Source organism: Astatotilapia calliptera, chromosome 20, assembly GCF_900246225.1.
Source record: "Astatotilapia calliptera chromosome 20, fAstCal1.2, whole genome shotgun sequence".
In the NCBI taxonomy this organism is placed as follows: domain Eukaryota; kingdom Metazoa; phylum Chordata; class Actinopteri; order Cichliformes; family Cichlidae; genus Astatotilapia; species Astatotilapia calliptera.
Genome location: NC_039321.1, coordinates 7,631,107 through 7,658,103, shown reverse-complemented (window position 1 = coordinate 7,658,103; position 26,997 = coordinate 7,631,107). Strand labels below are relative to the sequence as shown.

The 26,997-nt window shown below is 41.0% G+C and overlaps 1 protein-coding gene across 3 annotated transcripts in view; it reads left to right on the top strand.

Annotated features, from left to right (window-relative positions):
* Nucleotides 1–26,997, top strand: part of plxna2 (plexin A2) — a 160,804-nt gene that overhangs the window by 41,191 nt on the left and 92,616 nt on the right. For all 3 annotated transcript variants that reach the window (XM_026153904.1, XM_026153903.1, XM_026153905.1), the window contains exon 4: nt 26,005–26,139. In XM_026153904.1, coding sequence (XP_026009689.1) covers nt 26,005–26,139 — 135 coding nt within the window. The remainder of the gene's footprint in view (nt 1–26,004; nt 26,140–26,997) is intronic.

The following is a 26,997-nucleotide window of genomic DNA, read 5'->3' as shown; positions in this document are numbered from 1 at the left end:
ACATAAGTGGTTCCAAGTTTGTTTACTGTGTGTTTTATAAGGTGTACACATGTTGATAATATTATTTAGTCAGGTGCACATAGAGGTTTTACGCAGTTATTTGTATGTGGGAGGTGTGCGAAAACTCCCTTGATCATACATTCAAAGACACTTGGTTTCACTCTATTTCAAGAGTGTTTCATCACATGAAAACGAATGCACACACACACACACGCAGACACACACAGTGGGGAAAGAGGAGGGGGTTGCCCTCTAACTGATTAGGAAACGAGAAACACTTGTGTCATGAGTTTTCACCCTAATAAGTCCAGATTGTTGCAGCTGGGTGAACATTTGGTTGCAGGTATGCTGTGTTTGGGCTGCAAGCTGGATTAGAGGAGAGGGGAGAGGAGGGAGGGAGGGAGGCGACTGTTGGGTTGGAAGGTGTGTTAGATCAGATGACTGTGTCGTTCTCCCCAGGATCATCAGCTGAAAGGGAATAGGACGGTGTTTGGGTTACACCATGCTGGTAGTGATGTCCTCTTTGAATAAGACACACTTGAACAAAGTACAGCTGATCAGATTAGTGTGGCTGATCAGGCTTCTCAGCAGGTTGTTGGCTCCCACTGTCTGAACATCTTGAGTAAGAAATGTTGTTAATTCTAAACACAATGAAGAACAAAGAGAGTAGATTAAAGGGATATAGCAAGAATTTTTGCTGTTGTGTTGCAAATTCATGTGCGATCAGTAGAGCTCTAGCGGTTAACATTGTAAACATCTATTTGTTCAAGGTTTTTTTGTTTTTGTTTTTTTTCCACATGCAATTTTCTCAAGGGCAAAAATACTCTTTCTGACATTAGAGAAAAATTCTACAATGATCTATGGGACTCAGGCTGAAACAATGGTAGTAGGATGAATTTTACCGTTCCACTTGTGCTGGGCTGTATTGTTAACTGTGCTCTTGTTACAAGGAGGAAATTGTTTCTGTTTTGGAGACCTGATGCATCTCTCTTCAAAGACTGAAAATCATTGAAACAACATCAGAGGAGCAGCAAACAAAGAATATCACACAATAGGCAGCATCTTAGTTTCACTCTCCATTTCTTTTCGATTTATTTTTTTCATATTCTGCTGCTGTGTACTGCTATCCACTTTTATTTTTTTCCTCAAAGTCCAGTCCTCATTCCTGTCTCTGCCCTCTTCTATCTGTATTTTTCATTCTCCGTGGCTTTTCACCCTTTATCCATCCAGACCAAGTCACAATCCCTTATAAGGCCAAGGGAAGCCCCCATCTGGCCTCTTATTTCCCTATCAGATCTGTAGTAACAGACAGGATTTATACAGGATCAAGCCTGGAATGTGAGGCTGCCTCTCCGTCGGCTATGCCACAAACCCCGCTATGCTCTCTGCTCCGAAGCACAAACCTGGTCAAGCCTCCTCTTCTTCCCTCGCTCCCTCTGCTCTTCTTGCAGCTTCTCTAGCCTCTATTTTACCCACATTTCACCAAGCTCGTCTTCCTAAATCTCTCCTTTCTGCTTTTCCTTGTGTTTCTTCTTTCCTGTCTGTTTTTCTTCCCAGCTACACCTCTCATCTGCCAGTATCCTCCATTTCCAACCACGCTATCACCAAACGCTTACTCATGCTTCTCTTGTCTCGGCAGCATCTTAGCAAAGCACACATTCACGTTTGGGGACAGAAACACGGCATGCTCAAATGTTTGCTTGCTCTAAGTTTATAGCTTACGCTGAAATGGAGCCGCAGACGGCTCAACGAGAGACTAAGCCACATCTGAGACCAAGACAAAAAGAGGAATGCAGTAAAGCCAAACAGAACAACACCACAACAAACATTCTTAAAACAGACTCATAGCATCTGTGGTTAAAAGCTCTCTTTCCTTCAAAATCATCATTACAACTCTCTGTTTTTATGTCTCTTTCTATGCTTTATGCACTCTCCGAGCCTGTTCCTCATTACAATTTGATGTTACCACAGGCTTTCTTCCCCTCCCTGCCGAGCTTTAATATGTAAAGTGTCGACTTTCCTGTGTGTGTGTGTGGTTTGGTTTGTTGTCGTAGTGAGTCTGTTTCTGATTAGGCCGGCTCTCACTAAGCCTTCCCTTTACTGCCACATTTGGGCCTTGCTTGGCAGTGGAACTTTTAGTGAATCTCATCCAGACCTTAATTGTTTTAAAAGGCTGGCAGACCCGCTTTTCTCTTTGGCTCTCCATTCTCTCTTGCATCTCTGCTTCCATTCCACCACAGATTCCTTTGTTCCTCAGTTCTCTCTCTGGGTCTGACACAAATGGAGGGATATAGGGATGAGAGGGGATCTCATATAGCCTATAATGCTCATCTCCACTGGGGCTTGTATGGCTCATTAACCTACGTTAGTCTCCACATGGCTCCATTAAAGAGAGACACCTGGCTCCCAAGAGCCGAACAGGGAAAAGACAAGTCCAGTGTGCTTTACCTTCATTGGCATCCTAAACACACATAGGAAAAGGACTCATTACACAGAAGAATGACACATTCAGGACTCCCTGACCTTTGTACTCCTGCAGCACTTCCTCTTTTGTGGCTACAACCGTCATTGATTCTGACATTTTATGTATTGTCATGTCAGCTGCACTGTAATGGGATCTGTATACCACACTGAAATGATGAGATCCACATTATATACAAGAGGCTTTCCAACAAACAAATAACAAGTAGCACTGCCTCTCGCTTTAAAGGAAATCTGAGTGTTGAATTTGAACGACACAGGAGAAAAGCTCCAGCACTTACACACAGCAGCTCTATTCAGCTGGAAGAGGCTGTAAGCTTTCGGTACAGTGGCAGTTCTCAGATTAACCCAAGTCCTTTTCAGAGCCAGGAAAGCATCAGTTACATTGCGGGTTACGCATTGAAATGTATACTCCCAAGTTATTGCCAGTGAAAAGCCTAAATCTTATTTGGGCAATGCTTCCTAAATCTGTGTTCTTGTCCCATGGCTGGCTCTGGTTAATCTGCTTGGTGGGGACTTAGCCTTTCTAATGTTCCTTCCATCCACCCCACAACACAGGGGATTGCTGAGATAAGCAGAAAATTTCCCCACACTATGACACCTGGCCAAAAAGTAAATTCCGTAAGTTGTCTTATTATGAAAACAGATGGACAGAGATGCAGGCTATCAATCTTTGTTAAATTTTCAGGATATACAGTAACTTTGTTCTTTGTTTTTTCTTTCTCCACCCATCTGTCCTACTCAGTCACTCCTTTATATTTTATTCCCCTTACATATCTCTTGACAATGCATTTCTGGCGCTATAGAGCATGGAAGTTGAGCTGCCTCACTTTAATGTCAGACTCCATGTTTTCCGCAATACTGACCTCTTTGTCTTCTGCTGCCTGCAGTTTCAGTGTCGTCTACTCTTCATTTCTTCTTCTTATTCCCCAGTACTCCCTCTCACCCAGTGTGAGAAAGTGTGTGTGGGTGAGTGAGAGAGAAAGGGAGAGGGAGCGTGCTTGTTTCTGGCAGACAAGTGGATCTTAAGGAGTTACCATGACCTGGAACTATTTGTAGAATCTCTTTTCACCATTTTAACATTTTATCTCCCCCCCCCACACACACACACACACACGCACACACACCCTTTCCCTTCACTCAGCACATTTCTCTTCTATTGCATCTGGCTGCTTCTTATTCTTCAGCCCATCTCCAGTGCTAAGAAATATTAGCATATCATTGCCATAAGAAGCTTCAAACTTTACAATTAATGGGTTTTTAATGGTTCCTTGGGCCTCACTATTATGTGACTGGGCTTTTTAGCCTAATCCAGTGGGGACCATATGGGCAGCAGGCTGACTCCATACATTGGACCCAGAGGCGTATTGAAGCCGATGGGGAAGCTGAGCCAGAGTGTATTTAAATGTAGTGGAGCTCAGAGCTTTATTTAAACCCAAAGAGAGTTTATTTGTTAGAGGACCTCGGAGAGTGCGGCGAGAGTAGTCGCTCTCTTGGTTTTACAAGAACTTGTTTATTGTTCTGTAAATTTCAAGGTTTAAACGTGTACATTAGTGAATCCAGTTTACACTTTCTTGTGACTCAGTGTCATTAAAAATTTGTATGGAACTTGCTGATTGTGTCTTTTAAAATACCGTTGAGACCACCAGCGTGGTTGTCTGTTATCCATGTTAGGGGGACTTTGTTGATTTGAAACTTCAACAGAGGAAAATAAACACTGCATTTGACACACTGACAGTGTTGTCACATTGAAACCTGCAAGGGTTTAGTTTTGAACATTATGTTTATATTCACGCATCCATCCTGCCCCAAAAAGGAAAGCGTCTGTGTTATAGGTTTGAGAGCTGCTGTCTGTTTGGACAAGGTGCTTCAAGAGAATGTGGCTCAAGTAAATACAGAAGTAGATACAGTTTATGCTTTAACTGTGAGACTAATAGGAATGAACAGAAAGAACCAGACTCAACCAGGTAGAGTTTTTCATTTAAAAATCTGATCAGGCATACATTTTTGTTTAGAGCAGAGTATTCTTTTATGTTCCTTGTCCATTAGTTTGCTTGGCTGTTAGTTTAAATTCAAATTTCTGTGTCTTTTTAAAAGTTGTTGGTTTATGTTGTTGTTGTTGTTGTTGTTTGCAGATCCTTGATTTAGTCTGCATACTCCTGCACATTCATGTCAAAATGTAGACCAGTCACACTGTGTCCTTGTTCTTTTCAGAATAAACTCTGACTGATCCAATTTGGAAATCTTATATTTCTAGTTGGATATGAGAATAAATTACTAAAGGTCAAACTAACTGGCCAAGCAGCTAACAAGCCAGCAGACCACAGTCAACACCTGCGTGGAAAGCAGCCAGAAAAGCTCTTTACTCATTACAGTTTCTGTCAATGGAAAGAAGATTAAAGCGACTAAGGACTGTGTCGCCTCATGTCACACACTTTTCTTCAACGTGATCCGCTTAGGCTTTTAATGTAATGCATGTTATATTGCAAGGTTGTAGTGTTATGGTGTATACACGTTACTCGTGTGTGTGTGTGTGTGTGTGTGTGTGTGTGTGTGTGTGTGTGTGTGTGTGTGTGAGAGAGAATTCTAGGCAGTGCAGTAAGTGCTGATGCAAGCTTTAAGCATCCCTGTCCAGGTAATGGCCTGTAGCAGTACTGCAGCCTGGGGCCTGCCAGAGGAGGAATGACATTTACTGCCACCTTAACTAGCTCATTAGCCTTCTTCACAGTCTGTCTCTCTATTCACTCCACAGAGGGTAATGAGAATAGCACTGTTTTACAGTGCCAGTTGTTATTCTGCTCATGCCCTTCAAGGCCATCGAGATGGAACACTCAGATTGTTTTGGGAAATGGATTCTTGTTCTCCTGCTTTCTATGCTGTTTTAGCACGAGGGTTCACTCAGTGTGTCTTTGAAGAAACAACCGATGATAGTTTTGAATCTTTTTATGATTGGTTTTGTTATTGCACTCTTGCCGAGATATCAGTGTTACATGCTCACCTAGAGTGAGCTCATCTGTTAATCAGCCGTGATCCAGCAGACTGATTGGCCCTATTGTTCAGTGTATAGGCTATTGAAATCTTCCTTTTATTTCCCCTAAATAGACAAATACACATTTGTATTCACACACAGCAGCACAGGCCCTTGCACTCACCTGTGCACACACTTGTGCACACCATTACACAAACTCACATCTTTAATATGCTACTTTTTCGGTTGATTGGAGTGTTGTGTGATGTTAATGTGTGCTCAGTATAATCCTTCCTCTCCTCTCTAGCTGCCTGACATTGCTTTGTTGTTCATTAGGGACAGAAAAGGTGAAGGAGAGAGGCACAAAAGTCCAAACCGGATTCCAAAAAAGTTGGGACACTAAACAAATTGTGAATAAAAACTGAATGCAATCCAGTTTGTAATGGCAATGAAATGATATTCAAATAACAAAGATATAATAACAACATCTAATCTACAAGTCTGGGCACCTTTAGTCTGGTTACCTCATTCTAGTCAGTCTCTCCTGATGACTGGCATGTCACATAGAGATAAGTTTGTTTAGTAGGTGTGTGAGTACAGTGTCTTTACAGTGATCTATGCACACACATGCATACACACTTGTTCAAAACAGTAACCACACATGTGCAAAGGAAGAGCACAGTTTTGCCTTGGCTTGTGGAATGCCCCAGGCTCAGGCACATCGTGAGGCTTTTGTTCTGGTGATGTTTTCTTATTGATAAGGTCTGGTGGGAGTGACAATAAAAAAATTTTTTAAAAAAACCCTACAAGAAGTGATTGGCTCATTCTTAACCACACTAGACTACATTTCAAAACTACACACAAAGCTCACACACAGCTTTTATTGCACGACCATCTGTGCACTGCCCTCTTGTTTTTGGTCATGCAGTTATTTATTCAGTGAATTATCTCGTGTCTCTAGTGTAGGTATGCACTCCCTGCCTGACTAAAAACAGCCCAAGGCCTGTTCATGAAGTCTGAACTCCCTTTATATACCTTTCACTAATTTAGTGTGTGTGTGTGTGAGCGTTTATTCATGTCTGTGTGTTTGTATTTCTTCACCACAACTACCATATCCTGTGTTTACAGCATTAATGTCGTTGGGTAGATGTTGGACTGTCTGTGACTCATAATGAGTTATTGCAACACTCCAATAAGACCCATTCAGAGATATGACCGCGGGCAAAGCACAAAGGCCTCTATGTGTCTGCACTCTTAACAGGTATCAGACAGCATTACAGGTTCCCACAAGAAATGGATTAGACAGCACATACTTGGCTCCTCAAAGTAAACGCACCTTTCTTTTCTATCCATGTCAACATTAGTCCGGTGTGCTTGGGTTCAGGCTTTGTTGAGGAACACTGGGAATATGAAACACCTTAGGTGGCTGTGCTGTAACATCTCATGTGCTGTCAGTTTTGTTTTAGAAGTATTTCATTCTGTGTTGCTCTTTTAACTTTGCACAGCTGAATTATTGTTGGCTTAGCTCTTCTTAATATTTATGAAGCAACACTTAAGTAGTATTTAGTATTTAGTATTTTAGTATTTATTTATTGTCATTGTCAATAAAGATGGATTAAAAACCTGCTCAGGTATTGGGTTGAATGAAGATGTTTTAACTCCCTTTTAACTTCTGGCACAATTCGACGTTTAAATGGAGTTGATTTTGGTGCCAAACCTGCTGCCTATTTGGCTGGTACCTAACATTTGACTCCATTCTCTACTTTATCCCAAAAAGAGGGGAAGTGTCCTCGGCAAGCAAATATGCCAGCTGTGACCAGTCACAGAGCTCCCCCCATAGCTGTCTCCATTTACAGAAACTATATTCTCCTCAAACTGGCATTGGTCTCTGGATCAGTGCCAGCCCAAACAGTAGTACTTTTCGCAATCTTTTATGTCAAAATAAAAACAAAGTGACAGCACTCTTTTTTCCTTTCCCCTCATAGCACTAACTTCCGACCTTCCCATTATTAAAGCAGCTGCTTATTTCAGGCAGCCTAAATAAGCTGTCTTCGTTTTCCCAAATGCTTTGCTGGCTTATATTATGTGCTTATATTTTCAGTCTCCTGCTTAATGACATCTTTGCTTTGACTTCTACTGTGTGAGTAATTGTGATGTGTGTATTGTTGGCTTGCATGCACATACGTGTTTGCAAATTTTATGGCTTTGTGGAATGGCAGTGTCTGTTTTTCCTCTTACAACCTTGTTTTGGGGATTTTGTGAAAGTTTCGTGTTTCAGTGTGTTTAAAGCAGGGTCAGCATGGGACTATTCTACTGTAGTTAACTTTTCTAAGAATGGATTAGCATGGAGGCCTTACTCCTCTGTTACAAATTTGTCAGGCATTTTGAACGCCCTTCTCAGTCTGATCAGTCAACTGGCATTTCCAAACGGACATATCTGCTTGTGTCCAACAAAATATTCTCACTCACATTATCACATTTTAATGCACAGAATCTCCTACTTATTCTATTTATTTCCTGATGTGCAGGTGTACTGCACCAGAATACCATTATACAACAAACGTCCCCAGCAGATGTCTGGAGGGGTGGAATTGTCATAAGTCAGTGGACTTCTACTGAGAAGACGAGACTTTGCAGATGTTAGAGTTTGAGTTTAGGCTGTAAAATGCTTAAGGATATGAGAACTTAATGCTTTTTGTTTAAATAAAAAAAAAAGTTTTAAATAATCTTACACCTTAGGAATGCTTCATGTCATTTCTTTCAGAATTTCAGGGACTTATTTGGCGTTCTGTGAAATTAATCTGCTATTGAAAAAATATTTAAATGTTGTCCTGAACAATTTATTTGTATGTGCTGAGTTAAGATTAACTCTGTACAATATCACTGCAGAACACAGGCATTATATGCACAAATACATAAAAATCTTACAACTATTCTCATACAGTATATACACATTAGTCAGTGTGGCTTCAGTGATTGTAGCTGAGCTTTTCTGTTTGTATCTCATGATTTTCTGAAATGTGGGCCATTAAAAAGGATGGCCTCATTTCCTCTGATGACTAGCTAAGAGTAAACCACACTCTGTCAGATGGAAATACCAAAGTTCTTGTTTAATTTATTAAACACAGCTGTCCGTGGTTGTAGACTGATTCTAACAAGAAACTTGTGAGAAACTTTTGCATTTAATGAATTCATTCAGCATGCCTTATCCACATGTGAAGGCATTGGGTAAACTCAACTGACCATTTTTTTTTTTCCTCTGAAACTTTTGCAACACATAAACAGTCCTTTTCCTGAATAGTGGGTATAAGAGATTTTGGTAATTTCCAGCAGAACAGCACTTTTTACTGAAAAGCATTTCATTATGATTCCACAGATAAGTTAACTAAACACACTGTACATTGAAATAACAAATTTCATTTCTGTGGGAAAATGAGAGTCACAGTGCGGATGAGAAAGTAGTATTCTTTAATCTACTTTAATTAGTTACACCTTAGTTACCTTTTGTTCTCTGGTATATTGTATCTCTGGGTCCAATAAAGGCATAGGAGGCAATTTGGTCTTAACCAAGCCATTTACTTTATTGTTTGTGTCATTACAATTGAGTAACTGTAATGGGTTTGCACAGACACTAGTTGACCAAGTAGCCAAACAATATAATGCATCACACACTGAAATACTTCTAATGATCTTAATGCAGCTATAAAGCAAGATAAGCTTTTAATGAAGTCATTATGATTCACAGGCACAGACACAGATTTACTGTAACCGAAACATATCCATGCATGTAGCCTAAAATGCACTTCATTTTTTAACCACAATAACATTTTGTTTCATAACAGTTATTCTACAATGATTCTAAGTGTCCTGTTTCTTCTTTCCACTCAGAGTTCAATGTACTGTAGGGCTCGGGGAAGGGTCATGCGTTGTTTGGAAAATGGTTATCATAAACAATAATGTTATGTTATGGATTCCAGTCATTCAGCTATCGCAACACACTAAAAGAATGGTGATTTATCAGACCAAAACATGATCAATAGATTACCCCAGCTGGGGATACTGGTTGTGTAGGTCTCACATTTGCATAATTTTTTTTGTCTTTGTGTTGTTTGCCGTCATGGCTGCTCAGTCATCTAGGGAACTATAGGAGGCAGCTGCACTTCTTTGCTCTGTCTCCTGCTCAGCGGGGAGGGGGGTTCCACTAGGATGAGGCAGCCTGGGGATCGACTGCAGGGAGGTCGTGCAGGTTGGAGAGGAGGGAGGGATAGACGGGATCTGTATCTGTCTGTGTGTCCGACTGGCTGCTGGCTACGGGCAGCATGTCAGCTGGGCTTGTTCCCCAGACCCCCACCCTACTACCCCATTTTGCCTTTCCAGTCTCTCTCTCCCAATAAGTGATGGACGGATGGTTTGGAGAAGGAGGCGGCGTGCAGCCAGTTAGTTCCACCCCACAGCAGCCTTCTTTATTGGGCCTTCATTGGGGATTATTGTTATTGAATTATGGAGGGCCTCCCGTTAGACAAATCTCTGGCAGGAAGTGGGAACCCCAGGCTTTCATGCAACTGCTGATGTGTGACCCTCTTTCCCACCCACTTTACTCCTTATGCCCTCTTCCTCCAATTCTAATGTAGCCTCATAGCTTCAGCCAGCTCCTTTTAGTATACACGCCATCTGGATCCCTTACATGTGCATATGCATATACACAGTCAAAAGTGCAGCCTCATGCAGGCGCACACCTTCAGATGTCAAAAGGAATGCACCATTTATAGTCATTTGCCTTTTGGCTGGCATTACCAAAGCATCAAGAGAATGGAACTATAAATAAATGGAAAGTGTGAGGCAGACAGATGAGGTGTATCGAGGAGATCATTTGAGAGGAGCTGTGGGTAGGGGGTTCCTGTGTTTCCATATCGCTGCCTGTCTGTTCACCCCAGTCCATCCCTGTCATTGCCCTTAGGTCTCTGCATTCCTCACATCCATCCCTAACCCCATCCCCCTGCTGTTGTCTGGCCTTAACACCCCTTAGCCTCAACTCCCATACGTGTGTTCAGTGGAGAGGCACAGACCAAAAGACACCCGAGAGACAGAAAACTATTTATGCATGTATGAACGTTAACACACGAGTGTGCATGCACTCTCTTGCTCTCACACAGACTTAGACTCATGTCAGTGCACATACATACACACACACACACACATAGTTGTTGTCTGCTCAGCACTAGCTCCATGCCATGTAAGGAATGGATATTATGACTCCCTATTGTGCTACACCCATAGGATTACACTAGGTGATCCTAGCTTTGCTGATGTCTGGGACCTACGTATATACAGCGCGGTAGATTAGACATTGTAATTTATAAAGTATCACAGGATTGGTTGATGTCATGAAACTGTTATGACTAGACACCCAAATTAGTTCTTTCCACTGATGTTTAGGTGATTATTGGGGTAATCTGGTTAAAGACGCGCTGTCGGCTAAAGATGAGGGATTAGCTTTATATCCTCCAGGAAATGGTTCATGATACCCTGCATGCCCCATTATGTTTCCTCTTGACCCTCAACAAACACATTCATTTTTCACATGAGATGGCTTATAAAGAGATTTTGTGACCTTTGGCCTTGAGTGACAGGCTTCATCCCTGGTGAATTTAAACATGCATGAAATAACATGCGACAACTGTAGAACTGCATGAACACCCAACGCTTTCCATATAGACAAATGGCTGTGCTGGAGCAGCACCTAACTTTTCAAATTATATTAGCAAAGCTTTAATCATTTTTGTTTGTTTTTTGTGTAAATTCATCAAACTGGAAGACTACATTTTCATTTTTTCTTTGGTTAATTTGTTCAGTCGTTGTTTTCATACTCCCCTAGGTGCAGTAGGACATTCTCTGTTGAAAGTTATTCTAATTCTGTGTGTTCTAGCCTGTATGTCGTACAAAAACACTGAGTGATAGGTACACTATTCCATACCAGTTTATGTCTTTCTTTCAGCTTCTTTTCCTGTTTCTCTTTCTGGCTCTCTCCCACTCTCTTTCTCTCTCTCCGAGCAGTATGTGTGGATGGAAAGTGAATCAAGTTGTCGTTGTGGCTGGCTTTGAATGAACTATGACCTTTTAACAATTCCTTTGGGTGTATGTGTGTGTTTGTATGCATGCGCAGATACGTGCATATTTCTGGGTGTGTGTGTCTAAAGGAGTATCCACTGTCTGCTCACTCTGTGACACAGAAAATACCTCCCTCAGCCTGCCAAAAACCGTTAACCAACTAAACACCCAGTTTTTCGCCTCCTCCTTCTCCTCCTCCTCCTCCTCCTCTTTCCTCCTCTTCTTTAAGGCCACAGTTATGTAGTCTCTTGTTTTAGAGAAACAAAGAGCAGTGGTCAGGCGGGAGAATTGCAGACGCATTATATCATTGTGCTATGAATCCTTCCCACACAGCCTCCACTCTTCCCCTGTCCCCCCCTGGAAAAACGAGCTTTTAGGTTTGTGTTGACCCAAACATTTATGTGGTTTTTGCAGCAAGAACAAGGAAAAGGACATGGAGAGAAAGAGAACCAGAAAACATGTATTTTTCCATAAAGCCCAGTTATGGAATAAAATGAAGCCAGGGTTTTGGGGGATCTGGACTGAGGTAGCCAAACATAGAGCCGTCTGGCCGGAGTCTGTGGTCAACTTATGAAAAAGAGAAAAAAGAGAAGGGTATTGTTTGATGTGGGCTTTCAAACCTAGTTTTTCCAGCTCCCTCTCTCTAGCTTGCTAAAAACAATAAGGAGATTTTTCCCTGATATGCCAGGTTAGCTCACATTTGAGAGGCACATTCAAATCAAGATATCAATTACTGTGCCTTGGAATTTGAATTTAATAGTGTCACTGTTAGAGAAACCTTTCATCAGAAAACGATCTCATGCCTAATCTGACTGAGCTGAGAGAGAGTACGAGAAAAACGCTAATATACTGTAGCATGCTTCCTTTTTGGATTTCACGCCAGTGTTGCATGCTTTTTGGCAGATGATTTTTAATGTAACAAAACCCTCTGCGGCCCCTGCTGCTAATACTAGACATTACCTCACAAAAGTGGATTTATACAGAGGAAATGGCTAATCCCTCAGGTAATATTGGCATGAATCAGTCAAGCCAGACAGCAGGGAAGCTCATGCTTGCTTCTTCACTCAGCTCCAGAAACACCAGAGATAGCCCCGTACTGCTGTAGCTATTCTGTGTAGTGTATGTGGAGGAAAGCAAGAGAGCTGTCACAACCCTTTATATTGTAACTCTTACTCTAGCTTAAGGCTAGAGCACATATTGGTGTATGTGCTTGAGCATGGTAGCAGTGTTGTTTCAGCAGGGGGCTATTTTAGGGCGTTTTGCTTAATTTCTTTAAAAAAAAAATCTGTTTTAAAATATAGATTAAAAATAAGTACACATGTTTGTTTGAATATGCACATTCATGTGCTCCACAGCCTTACACTGTGTGGGCACCTAGCTCATTTCTGTGGAATTTTGAGATCGTTAGCATATATACCAATCCAGCACAGAGTCATAATGTATCTCCTTCCTCAGGGTGTTATTGCACATCCTTAATTTCTTACATGCACACACACATAAACTGGCTGGCTGCTGACCGGCACTAATGCCCTAATGGTGCTGCCCTACATACTTGGTACACTAGTGTCTGTTGGTAACTTCATGACCTACCCTAGGCTGGAGGCAGATGGGGAGGACAGGGGAATAAGATGGAAGGAGAGGTTTGCTTTTAAGCTCTTAACACCTCAACTCATTTACCTTGTGTTGCATTTGTAGTAGAAGCTACTTAAATGCTATTGTGTTTTCAAAAAGAATAGGTTCATATAATTATATTTCATCTTTCTTTTATCATAAAGGTCTAGAGAAAGCTGGCGTAAGTTGGGTTGGTAAAAGTGAAAAACCATTATATATGTCTTAGTTAGGTGTTTGGCCTCCACATGCTGCCAGGACAGCTTTCATTGTGTTACGAATTATTTTTCACAAATCTGTTGAACTGTAACGAAGAGGGGGAGGGGAAGGGGGTGTTAAACACCATTCTTTCAAAGGATAATTCCTCATTTAGTGTTTTGATGCTGGAGGCGGAGAGTGCTGTCGAACAAAATCTCTCCTAGGTTTAAACTGGGTTGTGATTTTATGACTCAAATTGCCATAGCATGTGATTCATATAATTTTATACTCATCAACCTGCTAACGGCTGCAGCAGCAAACCGCCATCGTTTGTATGGTATATGAATGTGGGCAGGCAATGAGCCACCTTTTCCAAATCACTCAAAAATAAGAGTCAGTCAGACTAAAAAGGAAACAGTTGTCTTGACTGTCAGGTTTTTTTTTCTGTTTTAATCAGTTCAATTTTTTCAAATTATGCTACGGTACAGTATTGATTTTCTCTGGCATGCTTACCAAGAAAGACACTTGAAAAGATATTTTTAGGTTTCTGTTACACGGTGAAATAGTTATGAATGGCAGTTATCATTCCTCCTCTCTGTACTGGTTGGATTTCACTCTTTTAGTGTAGAAAATCTATGCTGCACTGTATCTAAATGTAATGTGGTGACCTCTGAGTCAACTGAAAAAACCTTTTCACTTTACTCTTTAAAAATGTGACACGTAGACAAATTGAGAGCCTTGTACCAGTTTTCACTCTTCCTCAGTCCTTACCTGTCACATGTAGATCCTTCATCGTGCCATATAGTGATGGTCTAACAGAGTTGGATGGTTACCACAGTGGTTACTGCACCCTAAGCAGAGGATGTGTCATTGTCTCATTTCCCATTTATACATCAATCCCTGAACCCTCCATTACCCAACCCTACTCCCTTTACATTTTGAAGAGAAGCAAAAGCTTTGCAGTGTGATGGAGGTGTGTATTGACCCAGAGAAACTATGAGGATGGAATACTAATAGGGTTAATAGAATTAATGGTGCTGTCACCCTTGTTTGCGGAGGAGTGTCAGGGTTTGTGCTGGCTGTTTGCTAGCTGCTTTTGTGGCTATACTGGTGCTCTGAGTTGCTCCATTGCTGCCTTCTCCCACTATGCAATTTTGTCTCTCTTTTTTCTTCTCACCCTTTTCCTGTACATCTGTCTAATCCTTGCAAAATCTTCCGTAAAATGAATGAAATCCTTTTTGATGCTGCTACTTTTTATACTCTTCTTTCACAAATGTCCTTTATTCATTCAGATACTGATAAAATAAAGTGGCTGTGATGTACAAGTATTTATATTCCCTAGGTTCATGTGCAAGAGTGATTTGTGTGCTGTTTGTGTGCGTGTTTATGATTCTGTGGTCGTTTTAAGGGAGGCACTGTGTGTGTGTAATAATTGAAGGTTGACATTTAAAGCAGTATATTTAGTGCCACTGAATTAGCATACTTTAACTGGCTGCTCTATTCCTTCTGGAGTGAAGCAGGCATTAAATCCCGACGCAAGATTGGTGGGCATTTTTAAAGAGCTTTAGTGAAGATTCATAGACTACAAAATGTGCTGGCATCACACAGAAACTCACGCTTATATACACATTTTCTCTTTCTCTGTCATTTTTTTTAAAGAAACTCTGACCTGAGAATATGCTGCTTTCCTATTCTGCATACACAGCAGTTTTCCTCTTCTGCCACTTCAGAACATGTGTATGAGTTACGAGGGAATAAGAGAGGACTCAGGAGTGTGTGGATGTTTTGTTTTAGTCTGAGTGTTTGGGGGATAAAGGAGGAATCCTCTGTCACAGACACATGTCTCTACTGATGAGCATCTCTGATCTCTTGGTCTACAGGAAGACTCAGGCCTGTTGCTGTTTTGCATGTATAATATACAAATAAAGACACACAGCTGCATTCAGGAGTCTTTTTAAGCCTGTGGCTGTCTGACGCTGTGTTTGTGTTCCTCCCTGTAAATCTCTTAAATGTGCATAGAATTGCTGAGAACACAGTACCATAAGTCATTTTTTACAGTGTTTTCTAATTAGCAGACTAATGAATCAAGGCCCTGTTTGCTGCTGTTCTCACACAGAAGAAATATGCCTGACAGTCTTTATCTTGTTTTATGTGCAGATAGCATTAGACATGCCTGTTGGAACATATTTTAGAGAGGGGACATGTACATTTTTTCTTTTACTATAAAGGTATGTTTGTGTCACCAGTTCCAAGTATGTTGTTGTTACTAACACTAATTAACATTAACTGCAATTATTGCCCAGTGTATCCTGTTTTCAGTCTCGAGACTGTTTCTGATGGAATGCTATAATTTCCTGGAAAGCTGATCTTACCACATGTTCTATTGGGAGCGGGGGAACAATCAAAAGGCCTCTGAAGGACGGAGACTAAAAATGAGCACCGCACTCTCTTAATCAGTTCAACTTGAGCCTCATGACTGAAACAATATTAATGACATAACGGCTTTTTTTAAAATATCCAAGAATATCTGTGGACATATACATGTATTTACGCAGACAGACCACAGTTTTGGCTGATTCCCTGCTGATCTTGTGCCCAAGGGGAGAGAGGTTACTATGGCAACCCTTGTCCAGCACAGGGGTTTTGGCCTGGTTTTCTTGTTAATAGTTTGAATAGGGTCAGACACCCAACCCCTCCTCAACCCATCAGTAGCATCACTGTGTTGCTGAAAAGGACTGATTGGATAACCCTTACCCCTCATAGTCCACCCCATGTTCTTATCCCTTCCCCTTTCTGCATTGTTTCTGTTGGCCAGCAGAGGTCAAAGGTCCCCAGAGTGGTGTTCATCTTACCTCTGTCCTTACCCTCTCCACTTACAGGGGGAGCTCTAATTATTCAAGAGTTGCTGGGAAGTTGGTAGATGAGAGGTTAAAGGTTGTGATGTCTGTCTCCATAGAGTTACATGCGGTATGGTTTGAAATTTAGGGTGGAAGGGTGTAATGGGCTGTGAAGGTGATGGACCTCTGGTTTAGCCACACAGTCACCTTTGAAACTTTGAAATTATGTCTGATTATTTAAAGCCAGTGGCAGTAAAAAATACCAAGACAACAATATAATGATGGTAATTCTTATTTTATTATTTTTTTGTGCAGTATACAACTGGGAATGTAGGAAAAAAAAACCTGTGGATCATATGTTGTATTTATGTGGCATGAGAACTATATGATCAATAACTTGTAGAAAAACACATCATTTTTTAATAGATTGCCTGAGGGGAAAATGCTCTCAGTACACACTGCGTGCAATCACAGTGCAATAATGATCAAGGATGGTGCCAGAAATAAACAAAAACTATGATTATTTCAGATTACTATTTCTATAACATCCAGTTAGTAGGTGTAATCTTATGTCTTATCCTTTTCCCTTTTCTGTTCTTCTCGTCTCATTTACATGCCTATCTATAATATTCTATCATGTGTCAAAGAACGCCTGTAATATTATGGCCTTAATGAAGACGGCATTGAGTGTCAAGGCCTTATCACAGCACAATGCATTTGTCAAAAGCATGTTCACTTACCACTACCAAGTACATCTCAGTAATATAAACCACCCCATGAAACATGTAGGGAGATTATTCAAGTTCAAACACATTACAAGTATAAAATATAGTCTTGGTTGAAGTGCTTTTATATTCTCATTTGTTGTACGGATCCCACTGGCTATAATTTCCTAGTATCACATCTACCTGGCAGTCTTGTCCCACATTTAAATCTCACAAATCCGGTGGGAGAAATTGGAATGATTTCAGCTAATTTGCCCCTCACCTGAACCTCTTCTGAGCTACTTCTTGATTCAAATATCTTTGTGATCTACTTTGAAGTACACCGAGGGAGAAAGCAGTAGAGTGATATTTTCTTCTGGTTCAGTATGTTTGACATTCCTCTAATAACTTTTGTCTAACCATCAGTAGCTGTGTTTGCTGCATCTAATAGTTTCGTGATTGTTTTGTCCCTTGCTTATTTACTCACATAAAATAGGTATAGCTTTTCTTTGTTCTTTCGACACGTACATCGCATCAGTCAATGCTCCATCTTTAAAAGACAAAAATCTCTGGAGAGAACGTTTCCTTATTAGAAGATGAGGTTTCGCGCAGAGGTAGCTGTTATTTTGTGCTCGTAACTTGGAATTGTGTGTGGGCTTATGTGTAGCTATGTAAACGTGTAATGTTTTGCATATATATTCAACTTAAAGTTGTTGGCATCGCCAGAATGCAGTTTTTAGAAAAAACAGTTTCTATGTGCAAATAGGAACAATAGCTTCATCATACTAGCAAACCCAGATTTTTAAGGGCTAAGCAGAAAATCCCTCCCACCACATCCCTCTGTTTTTGCTCTCTGTGAACCTTTCTGGACTGTGTCCATCAGCAGCAGCATGCTGGTCTCTGTTCAGTGTTTTAATGTGGAGCTAAATATAGGCCTGACATTGTGCTGCTGTGCTTAATATGTGTTTGGGCTGATTAGAGTTGAGGCCTGATCTCATCCCACCACAGACCCCTTAATGCATGCCGTGGTCTCTGGTTTCTTTTTTTACTCGGGGGCAAACAGAAGAAAGTGCTGATATAATCATGTTTTGGGTTGTGAATTATGTGACCGAGAGAGATGGTAATATTGCAGAGCTAAAACTTTATTGAACGAGTGTTGGATATAGCTATTATCCAGACGGCAAATTGCACCATTGGTCTCTGGAAGTCAGTTTAATAGAATGTTTGCTAGTGATACTCACTGATATTTAGTGGGAGCAAAAAAATGGCCATTTGAATGGTCAGCATGTGTGATTTGTTGTGGCGTCTGGGCAGGCTTTTGTTTTCCTTTTCAAACAGATGAGAAAAGGTGCTGTCGAGGAGAGGGTTAACTGCTTTGTTCATGGGGCGTAGAGCCAAATCAATAGGCTTTATGGTGCCCTGCCAAAAATGTGAAGTAATTGCCCCTTGTAGGCTCGGGTCACTTTAGCTGATATACTGCCACTGTATGAGCCAGGTGAGGGGAAAGGAATTCCACTTACAAAAAGAGTGATGTCTCTTGTGATTATCCTAATTCCAATGTCTATTTTCATTTTCTTCCCGCTCCACTAATATGTAACCTCTTTAAAAATTGCTTTATTGCTTACATTTTTTCCAAACTCTGTAATTGTTTATAATTTTTCTTTCCTTTTCCTCTTCACCCTCTTCCTGCCTTTTCTTGTGTTTTCCTCCTCACCAACATGTAGTCTCTCCAGCCTCAGTCTTTCCGATGGGAACTGACACAAGCTAACATAAGCCTTATGGGAGCTTATATTGTACAACAGGAACAAAAGAGATGGCATACTGGGCTGTTGGGAGTCTTCTCACACATATACACAGGACATTTCTACACGCCGCTCGCTACTGACACCAGAATTCTTCAGCCTGACACTGGTGATGGATTAGATGCGTTATCAAGGCGGAGAGAGGCTCCATGTTTTCTCCCAGTGTGCAGAATAAGGAGAGGGATGAAAAGGGGTGGGGGAGACTCGCACACAGGCAGCTGAATAGCCTGAACCTATTCCACCTGAAGTAGAGAAATACAATAGCAGCCTGCTACATTTCAAGCTGGGTTTCCAGGACAAACATGAAAATAGACATAGTGAGCCTCGTTGGTACACAGGGTTCTGCAAGGTGTGGAACATAACCAGCTGTGTGTCTGTCTGGCTGTAAAACTGCTCATTGACTGTGTTCCTTGAAGGACTACTCAAGGTGTTGCAATCATGAAGATGCTGCTCTGTTTTACTGATGTCCTTAAAATCAGAATGAATTGGTGTCTTACTGGTATTTTATTCCTAGTGTGTTGGCAATTAATTTTTTCCCGAATGTTACTCATACCACCAGTCCACTCTTAGTGATACATTCCCAATCTCACGCCTAAAGCATCTGACTTCATCTAGTATGTGTCCATATCAACATATCCCAGGGCGTCAAACTCTGCCGTTCTGTCAGAAGCTACTGGCATATCAGATCTATACCACCAGACCTGGCAGTATTGGATTTGGAGATAACAGTCTTCCTTTGAAGAGTGGAAAAAGTCTGCGTTGGGAGGTTGGGAGATGGTGGTGTAGTAAATCAGACGTTTGTCAGCCATGGTTCGTGTCTTGTTTGGCTTTGATTGTTCACTTTGTTTCCATGACTTACACTTTCTGATTCGTTTCATTTGCACCAACATTTTACTAGTCAGTAGCTAAGTTGAGGCACTAAAACATACTTGGTTAGGTTTATGCACCAAACTACATTGATTATGTTTTGGAAAATATTGTAGTTTAGGTTAAAAAAAAAGCCTCCTTAAGTAACCATGCATGTTGAAAAACAATAAATAAATATGTAGTGATATTCAATTTGATGGCAAGGGGCTGTTTGTACATTAAGCATGCTTTTGGGAGTTGAAGACTGAGATCAATCACATTGTTAGTTAAACCTAGTGTGTCACACCACAGATGCAAAAGGACAGCTTGTCTATAATTTTCTGGACTCTAGCATCTTTAAAATATACTGCCGTATTCAATACTCTGGACTGGTGGATGGTGGGCCATCCCCAGAAGGTTAGTCTTATCAGCACACCTCACCATTTTTCCCACTTCTGTGTAACAGATCTAAAAATATTTATGTGAGCTTAGTGTAGCTTTCTGGTGTTTCTAGTTCAAGGCTGTTTCCTTGATATTCTCATGCATTGGAGGGGTTTTAAGGTAAAAGACAAATTCTGAGCTTGTGGAAAAGGTCTTTTTCTTTCTTAAAGGTGTGCTTGCAATGCAAAACCTGATGGCATAAGAGCACCTTTGGCTATCACAAAAGCTTTTGAAATCATGAGAAGCATCACTGGCGCTTAAAATGCTTTCAGCAGTTTATCAATTGTCATATGATCCAAGGTGTGAGGTGGTAGTCTCAACACCACGTTCAAGGCTATTTGGCAAGACTGAGAATGGTTCTATCAGAGAAACTGGGCTTTATTAGTGAAAGTCCATCGTGGTCTATGTCAGGTCTCCTGGTTGACTTTAAACTGTATTTGACCTTAACTGAATACAAGTGCCATTTACCTAAACATAGCTGCCTCTGTGGTATCTCTGTGTATTGAGACAGCGTGTGAAAGTGTGCGGTGGTGTACTTTAGCAGAATCTAATCCAGTGTGTGGGATCAAGCAGATAAAGGCAATGCCTATCACTTCAACACTCAAGACTACTGAACTGGATTAGCGCAGATGCAGAAGATAGCTGCCAGATAGGTTATTCAGGGACTCTCTTTCTCTCTCTTTGAGATTCAGCCATAAGAGCATAATCTCCTAGAAATCAACTCTTGTTTTACTATTTTGGTACAACATGTAGGTGGAAGACCTACAGTATGACTTAATTCTATCCCAATGCAAGGTGTTAGTGTGTTGTACTCTGTGGTTTGGTAAAGGTTCTCATATGTGGGTTACATTCTGCTCTGCTAGCTGAAATCTGGTGGTAAAATAATGTGCACTCTCTGGATCTGTATTGGTCTTGGCAACGAGCTGTACACATGCTTGTCTTGTTTCAGAACACTAACCTCCCTCAAGGCTAAGTTTTGAAAATAAGATTTCCACACATATTTAAAAAGAAAACAGTTCTCAGGTAATAGTTAGCAGCTGGACCATTAAAGAAGAAAAATTCTTTAGAAATTGAGCGTCTACTGTTGAACAAACACTTGGAACAGGGCAAGCTGTGAAACAGACATCAATCTATAGACATGAACATACTGTTACATCTCATGTTACTTCACGGTTGTATTTTGAGACCAAATCAAAACCATTTTGGCATTTTGCATATATTACATTTAATATTGATTTTTTCTTTTTGATGAAACTGCAGTTTGTTTGTTTTTAATGTTCTTTCCAATTCCTTTTACTGTAGAACAGCAGCATCCACAACACACTGCAAACACACATTTGATGCACTTTTTACGCAGGATTTATTCCGCACTCAAGCAAATTGCTTCACACGGACTCTCGCAGTTGGGGATTCAGTGTCTGGCACAGTGTTCAAAACCAGAGAGACCAGGAAGGGAAAGAGAGCAAGAGAAAGAGAGGGAGAGAGAGAACAGGACAGGGAAAAAAGGAGAAGGGCAATTTGAATTGGAGTTTGGTCAATCTTCAAACGTTTTTTCAGGGTGCTTACATGGTCTGATCAAAAGCACCCCACTGGCACAGGGCCTTGTAGCCACAAGGGGAGGCCTCTGATGCCTCTGCCATGGCTTCCCTGCTGGCCAACCACCCCAGCCCCACTCTCCACCCCCAACAGCTACCCATTTAATGCTGACTAGGTGCTGTGACAGAAAGCCTGTAAATAAAAGCAAAAGTTGTTGTTTTTTAATCTGTTGTTTTTGCTAGGTTCTGGCAGCATGGCAAAAGATGCTGGTTACCTGCGGAGTCCAGATGTGCATATTGAAGTTTTCAAGCCAAATACACCACCACCTTTATAATTAAACTATTGCCTCATGATAGTTTTAAGGGGCTTGGATTTTTAAAACCAAGTATCGCAGCTATCTGTGTGCTTCAAGTTTTTATGATGCCTGTTTTCATCTTTTCACCGTGATCATATTTTTTTCATCATTCATGACAGCGCTGTTTTTTCTCTTCAACATAAAGCTGCCCGTGGTGGCCCCGGGGGAGAATGTAGACTGTTTTTCAACAATCTCATCCATCTTCACTTTTTCCCCCTCTTACTCAACTATACTCAGTTGCAGCTCTCCAATGCTGGTGATAGAGAGAGGCTAGCTAATGGCTGTGGTGTTGAAAAGGGAACCATGTCAGGCCAGGACAGACCAAAGGAGAGCTCTCTGGGGTATCAGGGGTTGTTTCCATGGATGGGCAGTCTTAACCCTTTACAGCCGATCGGAGCGGGCACGCTCTGTTTTGCGTAACTATTTTTAAATCCCGGTAGCTCTGCAACCAAGTAAGCTAGCGCAATAATTTTTTTTGCATATGAAACTGGAGGAGTTGTACTTACATCTTATGCCATCAGCTTGTCCTAGGTCACAGTTTCCTTCCACATATAGCTTTGCAAAAACTGCATAAAAATCACTTGCAGCAACAAAAACATGATATTCCAGAAACACGCTTCGCCGATCCATCAGCTGTTTGTAACACTTCCTACGTCCATCAGCGCGAACTATCACATGACCGCATGACCTGCCCGAAACCGGAAGTGACGTCATTTTGCGGAAATGTAGTTTTTTACGATCGGGGCCTTATGAGCTTGTGTTTTACTTGTTATGTGTTTTAAAAAGTTATGTTTGACTTTATGACTTTCTGTGTCGTTTCTGGGATGCTTAAGACTCATATTGCACTGCTGGAAATTGTTTATTTTGATGCATATGCTGTTATTTTGCAAATTTGCACTATAATATTTATTTTCGTTTTTCCTGCAGTATATAAAAATTGGTGTATTTCAAAAATAAAACTATGAAGACACTCAAAATAAATTTCCTGTGGTGGGAAACTAGTTTGTGTAACTTTTTTGTATTTACAGTTTTGAGGGATAAGCCTCTTAAATTTCTCTAACTAGAAATATATGTTAAAAAAACAAAAACGATTTTCAAGTTTTTTGTAGTTTATTGCACTTTTTTGCAATTTATGTAATTACTATGCACCTAATGCAGACATATTATTAAAGTTTGGGCTATAATGGTTGTACTGATGTATAGCAACTTGAAATGCTCCCAAAAATGGCTCCACAGCATGTAAAAATATAATATAAGATCTGGCGAACTTGGTTCTATGGTAGGTCTTAAAGGGTTAAAATAGAGGGGCAGTAATATTGTGAGGCAGTTGAGGGTATGAAACCAACTTGTTTGCAGCTTTTTCACCCGGCCTGATAAATAATGCAAGGTCGTACAGCGCAAAGATGGGATAGATTTAAGTACCTGAGAGAGCAGGCTAAATGTTGAAGTAAAGCGATGCTGAGAAAAAGATGTTTTGAGCATGAGAGTCGCTTACTCAGGTGGTACATTTTGTTGACTGGTGGAATAGTAGTGTGGGAGTGTGGTAAAGAGAGGGAGTCTTTGACAGAATTATTTTTGGTCCACTAAGCACTGGTGCCTCCATTTACTTGCTCTGGGTTTTCATTTTCTCTTTTTTCTCTCATTCGCCCACCCAGAGGTGAGTCTGCTCTGGAAAGTACTTGTATTTAACTGACCCAATTCACACAAACGTTCATATTTTTTTATACTTTCTAACAGCGTGTCTACATATGTGTTAATATAATAGTCTTTGCAAGATTTACAGTTGCTGTAGAAAAGGGAAAAAAAAATCTGGATGTGAATGTGTTTGTGTTTACATAGTGGGATGGTGAGAGTGTCATTTGTCAATAATGTTTATTCGGTTTTCTTTGTGAGCTATAAGCCTTTGGGAAAAGCATACATAGAAGCAAAGAGTGAGAAAGAGAGTATTAGTGAATCTTCTTCCCTCGTACCCAGTCACTAATACAATGTCTCTGTAAACAGTCTTGCACTTGCATTATTATTATTTTTGTTTTTTAAAACAGGACTGGGCAACTAATCTAATTTTATTTTCAATTTTAATGTTGGCTCCAACAGCTACAATAAAAACAAGATAAGCTGAAAATTATTATTGATTAAAATCAGTGTACCTCATTCTGTTTGTGTTAATTATGCTGTGTAATATGTTAAATAAATAAATAAAAATAAAAAAGTTGCACATTCTCTGTCAGTGCCGAATGTAGCAGGTGGACTAGGTGCACATTCAGCAACTGAGCCTAATACGCTAATCACTAATAATCAAGTTTATTTTAAAGTGCACTAAATATGTAGGCTAAATAATCAAAATACAATTGAAAAGAAAATATAGAAAACAACAACCTACAATAGATGTATCCATTTCCTGACATATTTGACCAGTCACCCAACCTTATAAAATGATCGTGTAAAATGGTTGTAGTTTTTATATTGAACAAAAACACAAAAGCAAACACAAAAAACTATTTTTGCCTTAATAGAGCAGCTCTACTGTCTTGTTGCTGGTAGGCCTAGTATGTTTGTTCTTCTTTTAACAAAGTGTCTGGAGAGTAGAGGTTTTGTTCCTCACACACTCATAGACATCTCTGTATGTGAGTCTCTTTCTGGCCAAATGTTAATTTAAAAGCCCCTGGACAGTGGTGAGAGACTGTGTGATAGCGATCTGATTCAGATGAACTGCAGGCCTGCAGTGGGAAGGTCGGGTTATCTTGTGATCCCTAGTGGCAGCCTGCTAGGACACATATCACAGCATGACAGACTGCTCCTACGGGTGCACACACAAAAATGCACTCACAACACCCACACTGACACAGTAGTGAACAGAACAGTGCTGGCCTGGCCGTGCGCCGACATGCTTTATGGATGAGCATATTTGCTGAGGTCTCCCTCCACACTGCAGTGTCAGTAACCAGATGAAGACTGGCACGGCCCCCACATCCTGCCTTTCTCCTCCTACATATGGTTTTCACATATGTCCTGTTTTCAATGTTTGGATTAGTCTGCCAAGGTCAGATGTAGGTCAGCCATGGAAGGCTTAACCACTTTGAGCTTTGTTCCTTAACTGTGGTGCCTGCTGTCGTGTACCCAACTAACCCTCAAGCTTTGAAGGCAGAGCTCCAGGGATTTTGTGTGAACTTAAATCACATTTCTCTTACTTGATCATCCAGCAGTTTGACACATGGTCTTGCTCACACATTCGTACACAACAGTTTGTGCGTGCACTCGTTTTCTCACCCCCCCCCCCCCCCCCCCTTTCGCTGTAGATCTTGTTTTGACAGACATATGACCTTGACTTTCCCCTCTGTGAGCCTGACAGCTCTTTGGTGCTGTCATTGTTTGAATAAACAGATGAATATTTGGGTGGATGGAGGCATGCAAGGATGGACAGATGATAAAGCCATCAGCTTTCATGGTTGGAGGAGGGCCTAGTGACATGTGACATCACAGAAACGTCAGAAAACCCCCACTCAAGTTTAGACAACCCATGCTGCTCCTCAAGATTTGCTGTTCTGTTTATGTCTGGCCAAGGGGATCTAATGAATGACGAAGGCTAGCACTGGCCCATTTGGGTCAGATGCCTAATATAAGTCATTTAAATTCTTTTCCATTGCTTTTGCAGTAAGGTGGTCTTGGCTTCAAGTTCAAAGCTTTCCTGAGCAAATACATCATTCACTGAGGGAAAGAGAAAACCAAAACACAGCTCAAGTTTCACAAAGGTCTAATAATATCCACAAATAATTCCGCACAGTTTTTATAACCCCGTCTTACAAGGAACTTATAGAGGACTTACATTACCTCATACTATGAAAATATTATGGTTTGTTGCACAGTTGTTGGCAATTATAAAAAAGCTTTTATGTCATATTCATATTCATTCTTTCTAGTGGAAGCGATCCTCAAGGAGAATCTCCACCTCCAACTGAAACTTCAAGTAGCTAAATAATTTCAGTGTTTTTCAAAACAAAAACAAAAAAAATGAATCATGTTTGTCATTCCTGTCAATCATTTTTATCTGGTTTTACTATTCCTGCTGTCACTGAGGTATAAATAGCTAAATCTGACCTGTTTGTGTTCTGTTTTTTGTCAGATTCGTGTTGATGGGCCTCCTCACGGTGGTGTTCAGTATGAAACGATCTCGGTTATCAAGGATGGGAGCCCTGTCCTCAGGGATATGGCCTTCTCTCTTGACCGCAACTACCTCTACGTCATGTCTGAGAGACAGGTAGGTATTTGAAAGCTGCATGCTTGAAAATATGTGACGCAAGTGTCCATACATAAGAAGAGATGGTTTTAATGTGCCTTTGTCTCTGTATGCATATGTTCGAAATGTCAGGAATATTGTGCGAATGTGTGAGCTCCAGCAGGGCGCAAGATGGCCCACCTCTCAACATCAGCAATCCACCACCTACTGTTAGCTATAAATAACCAGGGTGGCACAGCAGGGGACATTGTGACAGCATTTGATAATGAAGGAGAACAAGGAGGGCAGGGAAAACGAAATAGACAGACGAGGAAAAGATAAGGTACAATGAGAGTGGATGAAGGAGAAGAAGGGCAGAGACTGGCAGGTTGACTGGCTGCTTGAAGCATGGGAGAAAGAGTGATGATGGAAAAGGGACAGCTGGAGGAGTGTACGACTTAGGAGTAAAGGAAAAAAAAATGGAGACAGAGTGCAAGGTCATCTTTTCACACTTCTAATGAAGTGACACAGCACTGCAGTCTGGGTGGGCAGCAGCTGATAACCATCAATGCAACTGACATACTAAACAGGTAGAAGAAGTGCGAGGACACAAGGGTAAAAGGGGACACAAGGGCAGAGTAGAAGGGAGGAGATGCAAAGGAGGGGAAAACATGGTGTCTTGGAAAAGAGATGACAACAGGAGGAGAAGAGGAGAGGAGCAGCTGCAGGGGAGCGTGGCAGCGTAGCAGCCCTAGAGAGAGACAACGTGCAAGGCTGTCAGTGTGAGGTGATAGATTGCCATCCTCTCCTCTTATCTCTTCTTTTAACACACCCAGCTTTAGCTTATGGGTTGAATCCATGGTGGATGGATAACGTGTAAAAGAGTAATTTTGAAATGAT